This window comes from Procambarus clarkii, chromosome 24, assembly GCF_040958095.1.
Source record: "Procambarus clarkii isolate CNS0578487 chromosome 24, FALCON_Pclarkii_2.0, whole genome shotgun sequence".
In the NCBI taxonomy this organism is placed as follows: domain Eukaryota; kingdom Metazoa; phylum Arthropoda; class Malacostraca; order Decapoda; family Cambaridae; genus Procambarus; species Procambarus clarkii.
In genome coordinates, this window is record NC_091173.1 from 13710146 (window position 1) to 13726444 (window position 16299).

General features: G+C 40.6%; 1 protein-coding gene across 1 annotated transcript; it reads right to left on the reverse strand.

The window, feature by feature from the left end:
* Positions 1-278: 278 nt before the first annotated feature.
* Positions 279-1047, reverse strand: LOC138367933 (A-kinase anchor protein 5-like). Its single transcript, XM_069330215.1, has 2 exons — positions 1024-1047; positions 279-809 (listed from the first exon to the last, which is right to left on the reverse strand). The coding sequence occupies exons 1-2, from the start codon at positions 1045-1047 to the stop codon at positions 279-281; spliced, it is 555 nt and encodes a 184-aa protein (XP_069186316.1).
* Between the last annotated feature and the right edge of the window lie 15252 nt (positions 1048-16299).

The following is a 16299-nucleotide window of genomic DNA, read 5'->3' on the forward strand; positions in this document are numbered from 1 at the left end:
ATCTTACTGTCTTCCTCGTAAGTAGGAGAAGCATCTTCCTGTCTTCCTGCGGAAGATTTCTTTTATACCTTCCATAATGTCGTTTCAGTAGGAATTACGGCTCTATGTCATTCTGGTACGCTGCTGTGTATTCATTTAAATCTTTGCCAATGTTGTTTTAAAGTGAACTTGAATCTTGCTTAAAAATATTACACAAATCTACGGGTTAAAATAGTATTTCATCTCTAGATTCTCACGTTGATTTGAGAGTATTAGATGTTGGAATGTTGCTTCACGATTTATGGATCTCTTACATTAACCAGCCTTTGGCCCTCCAGTTCATCAGGGGCTTGGCCCTCCAGTTCATCAGAGGCTTGGCCCTCCAGTTCATCAGGGGCTTGGCCCACCAGTTCATCAGGGGCTTGGCCCACCAGTTCATCAGGGGCTTGGCCCACCAGTTCATCAGGGGCTTGGCCCTCCAGTTCATCAGAGGCTTGGCCCACCAGTTCATCAGAGGCTTGGCCCTCCAGTTCATCAGGGGCTTGGCCCACCAGTTCATCAGAGGCTTGGCCCTCCAGTTCATCAGAGGCTTGGCCCACCAGTTCATCAGGGGCTTGGCCCTCCAGTTCATCAGAAGCTTGGCCCTCCAGTTCATTAGAAGCTTGGCCCACCAGTTCATCAGAGGCTTGGCCCACCAGTTCATCAGAGGCTTGGTCCTCCAGTTCATCAGGGGCTTGGCCCTTCAGTTCATCAGGGGCTTGGCCCTCCAGTTCATCAGGGGCTTGGCCCACCAGTTCGTCAGGGCTTGGCCCCACAAGCCCACCAGTTTTCTGTAAGAGGGTGAATTTTTCCAGCTAACTTGAGGTCAGAGTTGTGGATCCTCTTGGGTAGGAAAGAGCAATGGACCTGTCTTGTGTGTTTTTCGCTGTGTTAATGTTTAGCTTTCGTCTCTTTGGTGTTTTTCTCTCTATTTTATCTTTGGATTTCGTCTCTTTTCTGCCTTTCTGTATGTTTGGATATTCCATATATGGTTGGATGTCTAACGACACCTTTAGGGTCATTAGTCATTGAGGGAATGGGTGATTAAGACGAAGAACTTGCAAGTAAAAGTGTATTTGATATTGACTAGACCACACACTAGAAAGTGAAGGGACGACGACGTTTCGGTCCGTCTTGGACCATTCTCAAGTCGATTGTGATGAGAGAAAGGTTGACTGATAAAGATTAAGCCACCCAAGAGGTGGCACGGGCATGAATAACCCGTAAATGAGAGGAAGGAGGCAAAGGCAATAAATAGGCAAGAGAGAGGTGAGGAGAAGAAAATCTTAGAGGAAGAAATGCAAGGCAAAAGATACGAAAGGATAAGATGTAATAAAGGAGGATAATAATAGGAATAAGAAAGGGATCGTACGAGAAAACAAGGGAAATGAAAATAAAGAAGGAAAGAGAAAGAAAGATAAATAGAAGGGAAAGCTTATGTTAGGTTGTTAGGTTTGGTCGACATATTTCAACCACGTTACTGTGACTCCTCGTCTGTATTTGAAGACAGTTCGGCACAACTAGAACTCCAGTACAGTCACTAACATTGGGATAATTGTCTGAAGGTATCATTTCAGGCTCTAACTTCGACGAGGTGCCCTTGGTGAGTGTGTCGTTGTTCTGGTGAATTACTGTTTAGGGTTACGCTTGCAAGCGGCTGGCTTGGACACTTAACCCACCAGCCCTCAACCCACCAGCCCTCAACCCACCAGCCCTTAAACCTACCAGCCCTTAAACCCACCAGCCCTTAAACCCACCAGCCCTCAACCCACCAGCCCTCAACCCACCAGCCCTTAAACCCACCAGCCCTCAAACCCACCAACCCTCAACCCGCCAGCCCTCAACCCACCAGCCCTCAACCCACCAGCCCTCAAACCCACCAGCCCTCAACCCACCAGACAACAGGACTTTGGCCCACCAACACACATAAAGGCAGCTTGTCGACACTCGTAAGCTCCGACAGAATAATAACATGACTCAAATTTTAACTCCTAAACCTCGCAACCCTTGAAGCAAGGCTGATAAGTGGTGGCCATGGCCGCTAGGCACTGGGTACTGCTCAAGTGGTTGATAATGTGTTGTTCTGTGCTCAACTACTGCGCCGTGCCCAGCTGTGGGCACTGGGCACTTTCTTTACACTGCTCTCATTCTCTTCCTTCTTTTTTTCCCTTCCTCATCACTACTTATCACCTTTTTTCTTCCTATTCCTCCTGCCTCTCTCAGCTTCCTCCTTCCTTGCCTTCTTGCATCTTAATACACCATTTTGCCTAACCTATTTACGTAGATCTGGTGTGTTTTTGTCTGTTTTTCGCATGTGATTTGGGTCTTTCTGTGTGTTTTGTGTGTGTGTGTTTGGTGCTCAGTCCTCGACTGTCTTTTGCGTGTCTCTCCCTATGTTTTATGTTTGGTTTTCGTGTGTTTTGTGTGCGTGTGCTTTTCGTACTTTCGTGTCTGCGTCGCGACATCTGTATACATGTTGGGTGTGTGTGTGTGTGTGTGTGGGGGGGGGGGTGAGTGGGTGTGTGTGGGTGTGTGTGTGGATGTGTGTGTGTGTGTGTGTGTGTGTGTGTGGATGTGTGTGTGTGTGTGTGTGTGTGTGTGTGTGTGTGTGTGTGTGTGTGTGTGGGTGTGTGGGTGTGTGTGTGTGTGTGGGTGTGTGTGGGTGTGTGTGGGTGTGTGTGTGTATATGTGTGTGTGTGTGTGTGTGTGTGTGTGTGTGTGTGTGTGTGTGGGTGTGTGTGTGTCCATGGCTCTATAGAGCAGGTAATTATCGCGTGGTTTCTATGTCATTATTTCTCTGGATGTTCTCTATTACGTATAGGGATGTTCTCTAACTAAATATTGTGTTATTTAAGTTAATATGTTGTTTTCAAGTTCATCATAATGTTAAGTTAACGTAGTGTTCTGTAACATAATGTTCTTTAATTTAATTTGATGATTTGTAATGTAACATGATATTTTAACTTACATGATGCTCTCTAACTTAACATGATGTTATCTAACTTAACATGATGTTCTCTAACTTAACATGATGTTATCTAACTTAACATGTTCCTCTCTAACTTAACATGATGTTATCTAACTTAACATGATGTTCTCTAACTTAACATGATGTTCTCTAACTTAACATGATGTTCTATAGCTTAACATGATGTTATCTAACTTAACATGATGTTCTCTATCTTAACATGATGCTCTCTAACTTAACATGATGTTATCTAACTTAACATGATGTTCTCTAACTTAACATGATGCTCTCTAACTTAACATGATGTTCTCTAACTTAACATGATGTTATCTAACTTAACATGATGTTATCTAACTTAACATGATGTTATCTAACTTAACATGATGTTCTCTAACTTAACATGATGTTCTATAGCTTAACATGATGTTATCTTACTTAACATGATGTTCTCTATCTTAACATGATGTTATCTAACTTAACATGATGTTCTCTAACTTAACATGATGTTCTCTAACTTAACATGATGTTCTCTAACTTAACATGATGTTCTATAGCTTAACATGATGTTATCTAACTTAACATGATGTTCTCTATCTTAACATGATGCTCTCTAACTTAACATGATGTTCTCTAACTTAACATGATGTTCCCTAACTTAACATGATGTTCTCTAACTTAACATGTTCTGTAATATACCATTATTGGCTCTAACTTAGCATGCTGTTATCTCACTTGCTGTCCTCCAACTTAACATGAGTTCTCTAACTTAACATGAGTTCTCTAACTTAACATGATGTTCTCTAACTTAACATGATGTTCTCTAACTTAAGATGATGTTCTCTAACTTAACATGAGTTCTCTAACTTAACCAATTATGTTCACTAGCTTGACATTATGTTCTCCTAAACAGCTTATGTTAGTAGTTAGGAAAGTCTGAGTAAGTTCGAGTAAGATTACCATACTTCCAAGTTATTAATTACCAGTTTCTCTTGAGCTTAAATAACTTCGAGCGAGTGACAGTAACTAATTACCGGTGGCTCATTTTTCCTCATCATCTGAGGTAGAAATTATAAGGTTATATCGAAAATTAATTGATTTTTCTCCCTCATCTGCAGATAATAGCTCGGGTGATGGCTTCTATGAGGGCTAGCCCCCTCTCTCTCTCTCCTCTAATAGAGTCTCTGATAGTGTAGAGGGGAAACCCATTATCTGTCTATATGAAAATCTCGTAATGGAGCTTCCAGGTACCTGTGATTGGCCTCCTGGTAACATGCAAAAAGTCTGTGAATCTTTTTCTTGATGCTGTGAAGCTGTGTTTGCATTTATTTAACAGCTTGACAGATTCAAAATTTTATATAAACAATTTTGTTTGTTATAAATGAAATCGCAGGAACTTCGGAGATTATAAACTATTTGATAACTGTAAACAAAACTGGTACTGTTTTCAAGGAACGATTTACAGGTTTTGTAAATGGTTGTGTAAATGTTTGATGGATTTTTGGACCTGGACTGCCACTACTACTTACTGCTTTAGGAGGCCTGGTCGAGGACCGGGCCGCAGGGACGTTGAACCCCGAAATCAACGCTAGGTAACCGCAAGATAACCGCAAGATAACCGTAAGATAACCGCAAGATAACCGCAAGATAACCACAAGATAACCGCAAGGTAACCGCAAGATAACCCCAAGATAACCCCAAGAAAACAGCAAGATAACCGCAAGGTAACCACAAGATAATCGCAAGATAACCCCAAGAAAACAGCAAGATAACCGCAAGGTAACCGCAAGATAACCGCAAGGTAACCGCAAGATAACCGCAAGGTAACAGCAAGATAACCGCAAGGTAACCGCAAGATAACCGCAAGAACCCGCAAGATACCCGCAAGATAACCAGCAAGGTAACTCTACTGACTGTCCTTGAGGGGTAGGGAGGAACGTCTCCTGAAGTTGATTGTCGGTTAAAGAAGGAGAAGCTTTTCTCAGACTTACTCTTGGTAGGGCACAACTGGCTCTGAAGCTGCTTCTCCTTAGCTACATCTTCTTTAATACCATTCGATCCGGCCACTACACACACACAGTACCATACGTCTAGTAGGTAAAAGAGTACTACACATACCATATGTGTGTGTACATATTCTTATATTTAGCAACTCGTATGCTTTTCAGATTAATACATGTGCCCTCTCTTTCAGTTTTATCTTAAATTGTATGTATTCTTTTACGCTTTATCTAATGGTCTTAGTATTTTGTACGTCTGAATCATGTCTTCTCTGGCTTTTCACTCTTCCATATTATTAATGATATATGGAATGGCTTCCATAGCATTAATGTTTGAGGGAGCTTGTTTCCCTCTGTCTGACTTGTAATGTATTAGCGTGTAATTGCTATCAATTAAGTACTATATTAGCCATGAAAGTACTCTGCCGCCTACTCCCGCCTGCCTCTGAAGTTTATGTAATAGAACTCCTTTGCAATTGAATTATTAAAGGTGAGAGCAAGAGGTATGTTGAGGGGCCTGTGTAGCTCCTGTTTAACATCTAAGATGATACATTATCTTATCTACTCTCTTTATTTTCCTCTTCTTGCTTCATTACTTCTTTTAACCTCTTATGTTACGTTATCTGCCAATGTGTGTGTATATATGCATGTATATATGTATATGTACGTATATATGTGTGTGTATGTATATGTATGTGTATAAAGTACATATGGAAGCTGATCAGAATTGCATTTCACCTTTGTAAAGGCACATTAATGACACTTGGAACACTTTATGTAGGGCATATGTAAATATGTGTATTTATGTATTTACGTATGTAGGTTAGCTTAGCATTTTAAAAGTACCCAATCACCTTCTGTGGTTGAGTGTTCAATAAACCCTTGAACTATATGTTTAACACATCTCTAACCCTGTCCATGGAGGACAGGAAAAAAATGTATATATGCTGGTTAGCATTGTAAATGTCTGGCCACGTCTGTGGTAGAAAATAATGATAATAAAAAAAAAGTCTCTCACCAAGAGTAATCTCCATTAAGAATTATTCCACCTCGATCGTGACACAAAGATTTGTTCAGTGTTCTTTTTAAAGCTGTGAGAACTGTGGATGTTCTATGGACAGCTTGAGAGAGAGTCAGGCAAGGGGGAGCGAGTGTATTTGGCCGGCGGGAGGATGTGAACAATCAAACACAATTGGCTGGGCACGGTAGAGTGGAGATTGTCAGCTGGGAGGAAAAGACTGGCATCAGTTAATGTCAGATGTGAACACCTGTCGTAGAACAACACACCGAGGTAACTGTTCTTTGATGGGGAACAGGAGAGATCCCGATTATGGGACGTGCTCTGAAAGGAGTTTCAGTAAAGCAGCCCCTGTGGAGTCCCCTTGTTTCTCTTGGAGGAGTATCCTGGCCCCATTTGGAGGAGGACCCCTGGCTCCCCTTTGGAGGAGGACCCCTGGCTCCCTTGTTCACCTCTGCTACACAAAAGTTATCAGTGTCGGCTTCCAATATGCAGTTTAACTGATAAATGAAGCCTCAAACCAGGCGGTCGATTTTGACAAGTATGTTCCCCACGATCGCCATTAGTGTAGAGGACGTTCATACTAGCCTTACCCTATACTAGCCTTACCCAATACTAGCCTTACCCTATACTAGCCTTACCCAATACTAGCCTTACCCAATACTAGCCTTACCCTATACTAGCCTTACCCAATACTAGCCTTACCCTATACTAGCCTTACCCTATACTAGCCTTACCCAATACTAGCCTTACCCTATACTAGCCTTACCCAATACTAGCCTTACCCTATACTAGCCTTACCCTATACTAGCCTTACCCAATACTAGCCTTACCCTATACTAGCCTTACCCTATACTAGCCTTACCCTATACTAGCCTTACCCTATACTAGCCTTACCCTATACTAGCCTTACCCTATACTAGCCTTACCCAATACTAGCCTTACCCTATACTAGCCTTACCCTATACTAGCCTTACCCTATTCTAGCCTTACCCAATACTAGCCTTACCCTATACTAGCCTTACCCAATACTAGCCTTTCCCTATTCTAGCCTTACCCAATACTAGCCTTACCCTATACTAGCCTTACCCTATTCTAGCCTTACCCAATACTAGCCTTACCCTATACTAGCCTTACCCAATACTAGCCTTACCCTATACTAGCCTTACCCTATACTAGCCTTACCCTATACTAGCCTTACCCAATACTAGCCTTACCCTATACTAGCCTTACCCTATACTAGCCTTACCCTATACTAGCCTTACCCAATACTAGCCTTACCCTATACTAGCCTTACCCAATACTAGCCTTACCCTATACTAGCCTTACCCTATACTAGCCTTACCCTATACTAGCCTTACCCAATACTAGCCTTACCCTATACTAGCCTTACCCAATACTAGCCTTACCCTATACTAGCCTTACCCTATACTAGCCTTACCCTATACTAGCCTTACCCTATACTAGCCTTACCCAATACTAGCCTTACCCTATACTAGCCTTACCCTATACTAGCCTTACCCAATACTAGCCTTACCCTATACTAGCCTTACCCTATACTAGCCTTACCCTATACTAGCCTTACCCTATACTAGCCTTACCCTATACTAGCCTTACCCAATACTAGCCTTACCCTATACTAGCCTTACCCTATACTAGCCTTACCCTATACTAGCCTTACCCAATACTAGCCTTACCCTATACTAGCCTTACCCAATACTAGCCTTACCCTATACTAGCCTTACCCTATACTAGCCTTACCCAATACTAGCCTTACCCTATACTAGCCTTACCCAATACTAGCCTTACCCTATACTAGCCTTAGCCTATACTAGCCTTGCTAGGAGCGAGCCTTCCTGCGCTCTCAATGTGAGTCAAGCGTTCTTAAATTACTCTCAAATAACATTTTCAATCACGCAGAAAAGCTTGAATTTTCAACAGAATACAATAAGCATTGACGAAACCGTTTCATAATGAGATATTCATTGTTTCTTAAAAATTATAAATAAATTTGTCAATAAATACAATTATGTTAAGGTTATGTATTACAAGTAACTAATCTAAAGTTATTAGCAAGTCTTAATTCCCTGGAAACACAAACCGTAATTGTCTCTATTTTCCGCTTGTTACAACTTGTAATAAAGTTGTTACATCTTGGCTTAACGTGTTTATGACGTATTAGAACGTTGTTACAACTTGCTATATTGGTTGTTATAACTGGTTAGGAGGTGTTAAAACTTGTTCGAACGTTGTACCAACGTCGTAGTTTCGGTGTGTGTTTGGCAGGGATATAAGTGTTTCGTGTTGGCTAACTGAGACAAGACTGGAAGCTATCTTGTTGTTGTTATAGATTCAGCTACTCGGAACAGGTTCCAAGTAGCACGGGCTATGGTGAGCCCGTAACTTACCTGGCACAGGAGCAGGGCAAGTAGCACGGGCTATGGTGAGCCCGTAACTTACCTGGCACAGGAGCGGGGCAAGTAGCACGGGCTATGGTGAGCCCGTAACTTACCTGGCACAGGAGCGGGGCAAGTAGCACGGGCTATGGTGAGCCCGTAACTTACCTGGCACAGGAGCGGGGCAAGTAGCACGGGCTATGGTGAGCCCGTAACTTACCTGGCACAGGAGCGGGGCAAGTAGCACGGGCTATGGTGAGCCCGTAACTTACCTGGCACAGGAGCGGGGCAAGTAGCACGGGCTATGGTGAGCCCGTAACTTACCTGGCACAGGAGCGGGGCAAGTAGCACGGGCTATGGTGAGCCCGTAGTGAACTTACCTGGCACAGGAGCGGTGCCGTCTCTGTGGAAGCTATCGTCGTATACCCTTTGTGTTGTTTAAACAACGCAACATTACTGTGCACATAATGTGTAAGTCTTGCACATTGCTGTTGCATAAATCACGTGTCATTAAGGTCTCGGGCCCAAAAATAATTCGTGTTGGTGAGCACGGTAAATACTGGACACGCTTTATGTATACGCGTTCAACGCCGCCGCTCTTCACTTGTTTAGTTTACGCTTCTAGGAAGTTTGTGTCATCACATTGTTAGTACCTGAGTTATGACACCTGACTGGAGTTATGACACCTGAGTTATGACACCTGACTGGAGTTATGACATCTGAGTTATGACACCTGACTGGAGTTATGACACCTGAGTTATGACACCTGACTGGAGTTATGACACCTGAGTTATGACACCTGACTGGAGTTATGACACCTGAGTTATGACACCTGACTGGAGTTATGACACCTGAGTTATGACACCTGACTGGAGTTATGTACCTGAGTTATGATACCTGACTTGAGTTATGATACCTGACTTGAGTTATGATACCTGACTTGAGTTATATACCTGAGTTATGTACCTGTGTTATGACACCTGACCTGAGTTATGTTCCTGAGTTAAGTTTGCGTCTTTTGGCAGTACTTAAGTACTAACTCCCTTCACCTTCTAGTGTGTGGTCTGGTCAACATAATTTAGCCACGTTATAGTGACTCATCGCCTGTAATGTTTGATGTCTGAGTACACTACAACTCGGTTCCATTAACAAAATTCGGTTCATATTCTGTTGTCTTGATTCACCAAACTGTTCCAGTTACATCACACTCTGAAAAGAATAAAGTTCCAATAAAATTCCTATTCACTGAAAAAATCATCAAAAATGGAATTTCAGGAGAGTCAGGAGAGTAAAAGTTCACTGTTGGCTTGGCTCACTGAGTAAGCAGCTAACCCAAATTTATAACCTTAAACAGACACCAAATGTAGCTACACAAGGAAGCGAATATATGAGAGCATAAGCAACGAGGCATCTAGGATCCCACGACAGCTACAAGATGTATGAAGCAAGAGAGTATGCAAACCACGACTATAACCCACCGGAAGATCACCCCCCAACCACGATAAAGCCTTCACTAAGTCATGCATTAATGCTCTCCTATCTTGCCTAAGGAATTTCTGGCCGCCGTCGGGTCCTTCCACAAGGAGCCCGACGTCCCAGACCCATCGTCAGAGGCTGGCGGATCCACGGACAAGTCGAAATGTTTACCATAATTCCTCCCTCTCCTTTTCGTCTCAAGGCACAGAGGGATTCTTTCCTCGCAGACCGCCAGGAGAGAGAAGTGTCATCAGGCTAGACCACAGAACTACGAGGATGATGTATTTGGCTCTCAGGAAATAAACAGTTTGTGTGAATGTCGCATTCTGCACTTCGTTTTTGCAATAAATTCCCAACTATGAGATGATGTAAAGTTTCAGGGGGCTGAGTAAATCTATCTATATGGTAAATTTATATCAATGTAGTAAATCTATCTATATATATGGTCAATTTTTATCAATGTAGTAAATAAATATATATATATATATATATATATATATATATATATATATATATATATATATATATATATATATATATATATATATATTTGGTAAATCTGTATCTTTACGTTGAATTTTATCTTAATTTTCAGCAATTATTTGTATAATTTTATGTCTTAAAAGAAAAGTATAGAATCAGCTATAACTTGCTATACAGAAGTCAGAAAACTTCAAATTTATAGTCTTAAACTTAAAGTCTGTTAAGTTTCCTATAATATATATATAATATATCCATGACTGTCAATCAAACTATAACAAATAACTTTGAACTGTATTTTTGTTATATCTTAAACATCTTTTTAATTGAAATATCTTAAGGATTTTAATTATAAATGGAATTAGAACTGAATGAACCGCGAGAAATTGGAAAAGAAAAAGTTTTCCTTATTCTTATTAGCATAAAAAGTTATAATGAAAATTAAATGAAAATTTAATTTATTGCACTAAAGGCTGTATCAATTCTGTCTGCTCAGTACTTTTTTTCACACCACTCTGACGCAGTTATCACCACCCTGACGCAGTTATCACCACCCTGACGCAGTTATCACAACCCTGACGCAGTTATCACCACCCTGACGCAGTTATCACCACCCTGACGCAGTTATCACAACCCTGACGCAGTTATCACCACCCTGACGCAGTTATCACCACCCTGACGCAGTTATCACAACCCTGACGCAGTTATCACCACCCTGACGCAGTTATCACAACCCTGACGCAGTTATCACTTACCACATATGCTAAACTCTCCCTTGCTAGACAACTCTCCCTTGCTCCCTACATACAGTCACCACTACCACCCCTCTACCGTCACCACTACCACTACCACCACCAACTACGACCACCCCGGACATATGGCCGTCAGGAGGATAGTGTGGTGGTGGTGAGAGGTCATCCAGCCATGGTTTAGTGTGGCAGGTCAGGCAACAGTGCTGGTATATAGAGGTCTCGCCTCTCCTCCCTACACCATCACTATCTTTATTTGACCTCGTTATTCACAGACTTGCTAGCTCTTGTGTAAGATATATATATATATATATATATATATATATATATATATATATATATATATATATATATATATATATATAATATACATTAGTATATTTTAGTAGCAGTCTTTCCTGTAGACATATATTATTAAATATGACCAAAAAAGTAAGATTAATAATTCTAACACGAATTTTCTCAATATTTCTTATGTTTCTTTTCACTGTCGATGGTAATTGAAAAATCAATTCTCCAAAATTCATTTTTATTTCTAGTCTGACGCGACACTTGAACGCGTTTCGTAATAACTTATTACATTTTCAAAGACTTTAGTTTACACACACACAACTATAACCTGCAAACACTAAACAGATTTCTTACTATGCTATAATTCAAGTTATTACGAAACGCGTTCAAGTGTCGCGTCAGACTAGAAATAAAAATGAATTTTGGAGAACTGATTTTTCAATTACCATCGACAGTGAAAAGAAACATAAGAAATATTGAGAAAATTCGTGTTAGAATTATTAATCTTACTTTTTCGGTCATATTTAATAATATATATATATATATATATATATATATATATATATATATATATATATATATATATATACATATGTATATATATATGTCGTACCTAGTACCCAGAACGCACTTCTCAGCCTACTATGCAAGGCCCGATTTGCCTAATAAGGCAAGTTTTCCTGAATTAATATATTTTCTCTAATTTTTTTCTTATGAAATGATAAAGCTACCCATTTCATTATGTATGATGTCAATTTTTTTTTATTGGAGTTAAAATTAACGTAGATATATGACCGAACCTAACCAACCCTACCTAACCTAACCTAACCTATCTTTATAGGTTAGGTTGGGTTAGGTAGCCGAAAAAGTTAGGTTAGGTTAGGTTAGGTAGGTTAGGTAGTCGAAAAACTCTTAATTCATGAAAACTTGGCTTATTAGGCAAATCCACAGAGGATGTGGAAAGAAGTGAATGTTTCGGTGATTAAAGCCGTTGTTAATACTCAGTTTGGTGTTGACAAAGGCTTTAATCAGGCCAAAACGTTCACTTCCTTTCACATTTCTCTGTGGATTTTCCGCATAAAAATGATCAGTGTTTTGTGATCGTTAATTGCATATTTATATATATACGTAATAACACACAGAACTCTTCTCCTATGAAAGAATTGAACCTAATCTAGCCAAGTAGAAAGCCGGTATGCTAACCAATATACTACAACAGATCGTTAAAAAGGACTGTCAAACAGGCACATAATAATATATCATTATGTGACTGAGAAATGATTATATAAGATGATTCTCTTATACAGACCTTTTTTTCATCAATTATGAATTATTACTTTAATAAACGTATTTAGCTAAATGTATTTAATTACTTTTAGTGAAATTTATGTAAGATATTTTGATGAGGTTGATTTAGGGACTTGATCTAGAGACTAAGAAATACTGACTAGTGAAGTTTTTATCATATATGACTTATACTTTCTGAACCCGACGGTATATGTTGATGATGGGTTGCTATATTAACGAGGCACTCACAAGTCCCGTGGGTAATCACAGGTCACTCATTGGTTAACGACTCCTCACTCAGGGCGATTGTTTAGCAGCACAATCACAGACGACCAATTAGGGACATGTACACTCTAACGACCTTCATCGCGGCCTGCACACTAATGACCAGTAGAGAAATATGAACCCTGGCACACACACACACACACACACACACACACACACACACACACACACACACACACACACACACACACACACATGCATACGCACACACACACACACACACACACACACACACACACACACACACACACACACACACACACACACACACACACACACATACGCACTCGACTAGCATATAGATGAAGACTGCACATAGTCGACCAACACATATCTAAAGACTGCACATAATCGACCAACACATATCTAAAGACTGCACACACTCGACCAACTCATATCTAAAGACTGCACACACTCGACCAACATATATCTAAAGACTGTACATAGTCGACCAACACATATCTAAAGACTGCACATACTCGACCAACACATATCTAAAGACTGCACACAATCGACCAACACATATCTAAAGACTGCACACAATCGACCAACACATATCTAAAGACTGCACATACTCGACCAACACATATCTAAAGACTGCACACAATCGACCAACACATATCTAAAGACTGCACATACTCGACCAACACATATCTAAAGACTGCACACAATCGACCAACACATATCTAAAGACTGCACACAATCGACCAACACATATCTAAAGACTGCACATACTCGACCAACACATATCTAAAGACTGCACACAATCGACCAACACATATCTAAAGACTGCACATACTCGACCAACACATATCTAAAGACTGCACACAATCGACCAACACATATCTAAAGACTGCACATACTCGACCAACACATATCTAAAGACTGCACATACTCGACCAACACATATCTAAAGACTGCACACAATCGACCAACACATATCTAAAGACTACACACACTCGACCAACACATATCTAAAGACTGCACACACTCGACCAACACATATCTAAAGACTGCACATACTCGACCAACATGGAGGTCGACCTCCCTATCATTCCCTGGCGAAGGCTCCAGCTCCTCGCCCCGACAATGGGCTCGGGGCGCTTTAATTTGAATATATACAAATAAAAGAGAAAAATGTTTGGGTGCAGTGCTGCACTTCTCGACTCTCCTCATTTTGCCTTCAATGCCGTAAATATCTAAGCTCGTATCTGTTGTTTAAACAAGACAATATACGTCCACACTGGGGAGTGTTGTAGCGGGCTACACGTGCGTGTGTGTGTTTACTAGTTGTGTTTTTGCGGGGGTTGAGCTTTGCTCTTTCGGCCCGCCTCTCAACTGTCAATCAACTGCTTACTAACTACTTTTTTTTTTTTTTTTTTTTTTTTCCACACCACACACACACACACACCCCAGGAAGCAGCCCGTGACAGCTGACTAACTCCCAGGTACCTATTTACTGCTAGGTAACAGGGGCACTTAGGGTGAAAGAAACTTTGCCCATTTGTTTCTGCCTCGTGCGGGAATCGAACCCGCGGCACAGAATTACGAGTCCTGCGCGCTATCCACCAGGCTACGAGGCCCCCTGTGTGTGTGTGTGTGTGTGTGTGTGTGTGTGTGTGTGTGTGTGTGTGTGTGTGTGTGTGTGTGTATGTGTGTGTGTGTGTACTCACCTATTTCACCTATTTGTGCTTGCGGGGGTTGAGCTTTGGCTCTTTGGTCCCGCCTCTCAACTGTTAATCAACTGGTGTACAGATTCCTGAGCCTACTGGGTTCTATCATATCTACATTTAAAACTGTGTATGGAGTCAGCCTCCACCACATCACTGCCTAATGCATTCTATCTATTAACTACTCTGACACTGAAGAAGTTCTTTCTAACATCCCTGTGACTCATTTGGGTACTCAGTTTCCACCTGTGTCTCCTTCTTCGTACACCAACTGGGCTAAATAGTTTGTCTCTTTCTACTCTGTCAATTTCTCTGAGAATTTTATATGTGGTAATCATGTCTCCCAAAACTTTTAATTCTGGATGGGTCCAAATACTGAACCCTGTGGAACTCCCCTGGTGACATCACACCATTCTGACGTCTCACCCCTCACAGTAACTCTTCTCCTTCGTTTTTAATTGCTTTCTAAACATATTTAAAAAACATATTTCTTTCTAAACATATTTCTAAACATATTTAAAACTTGGTATCGAATTTTCTTGGACAAGTTCCTATTTTACTCATCAAAAACTCGTTGGGCTGAAAACTCTCCTAACATTTACGTGACACTATTTCGAGTTTGTAATGATGTTCTTTCGGTCAACTGTTCCTCACTTTGAATATAGATTATCTAATTTGAAAATTCCCGTAAGTACCTTGCATGTCGTTATCATGTCTGCTCTATTTCATTTGTCCTGCAATGTGGTAAAGTCTATTTTCCTCTGCCATTCTTCATAGCTGGGTTTTCTTAGCTAAAAATAAGCCATTTTCCTTGTATTGAAATATTTTCAAGTTTTCTTTGTCCCAGCTGTCGGTTCTGTGCTTGAGGCAGCAGACTCAATAATAGAAGTCACAAAGGAGGTATATTTGGAAGCATTGTCCAAGTTGTTGAAGGATAACGGGACGTTTACCAGTATAGCATATGCTACCCTTGTTATCCTGCGTGGCTCTGGTGTGGGATATCCAGTATGTCCACTCTTAAGTTCTTTTTTCTGTTCAGCAAGTTCAATTCTTTGAAGTTCAGCACACAGACGAATGCTGAACTTCCAAGTTCGGCACATGCCTTTGATTCCAGGCTCAGCATTCCCCCGGCCCCACCATCCCCATGAACTTAAGAACTTAACAACACCTTCCTCGGCTGTGTATTCAACCCGTTCTCGCACTTTAAGTCAATATTGACTTATTAAATAAGTGCATATGTGACATATTAATTTATTGTGAATATTTTAGTTTACCTTGAAAGCTTCATAGAAAACACTGACCTTACCTAACCTTCTTAGTATGTTAAGATAAGCATCTTATTGCTTCGTAATTACAATTATTACTTAACCTATTATAGGTATAGGTTAAGTAATAATTGTAATTACGAAGCAATAAGATGTTTATCTTAACATACTAAGAAGGTTAGGTAAGGTCGGTGTTTTCTATGAAGCTTTTCAAGGTAAACTAGTATGTTTAGTATGTCACATATGCACTCATTTAATAATCAATATTGACTATAAGAAAGTGCGAGAACGGGTTGGTGTATTTCAAGAATATGTCTCGCGGAACGCCGACTAGAGAGGAAAATCCCAAGTGTATTAAAAAGTGAACCAGGAAACCAAATACAAGGAAAAAACAATACA

Excerpts from the sequence above, each read along its gene's own strand:
- LOC138367933 (XM_069330215.1), bottom strand. The coding sequence starts at position 1,047 with ATGACTAATGACCCTAAAGGTGTC. Across the intron at positions 810-1,023 it reads CTAATGACCCTAAAGGTGTC|AAAACTGGTGGGCTTGTGGG; the intron begins GTTAGACATCCA and ends ACCCTCTTACAG.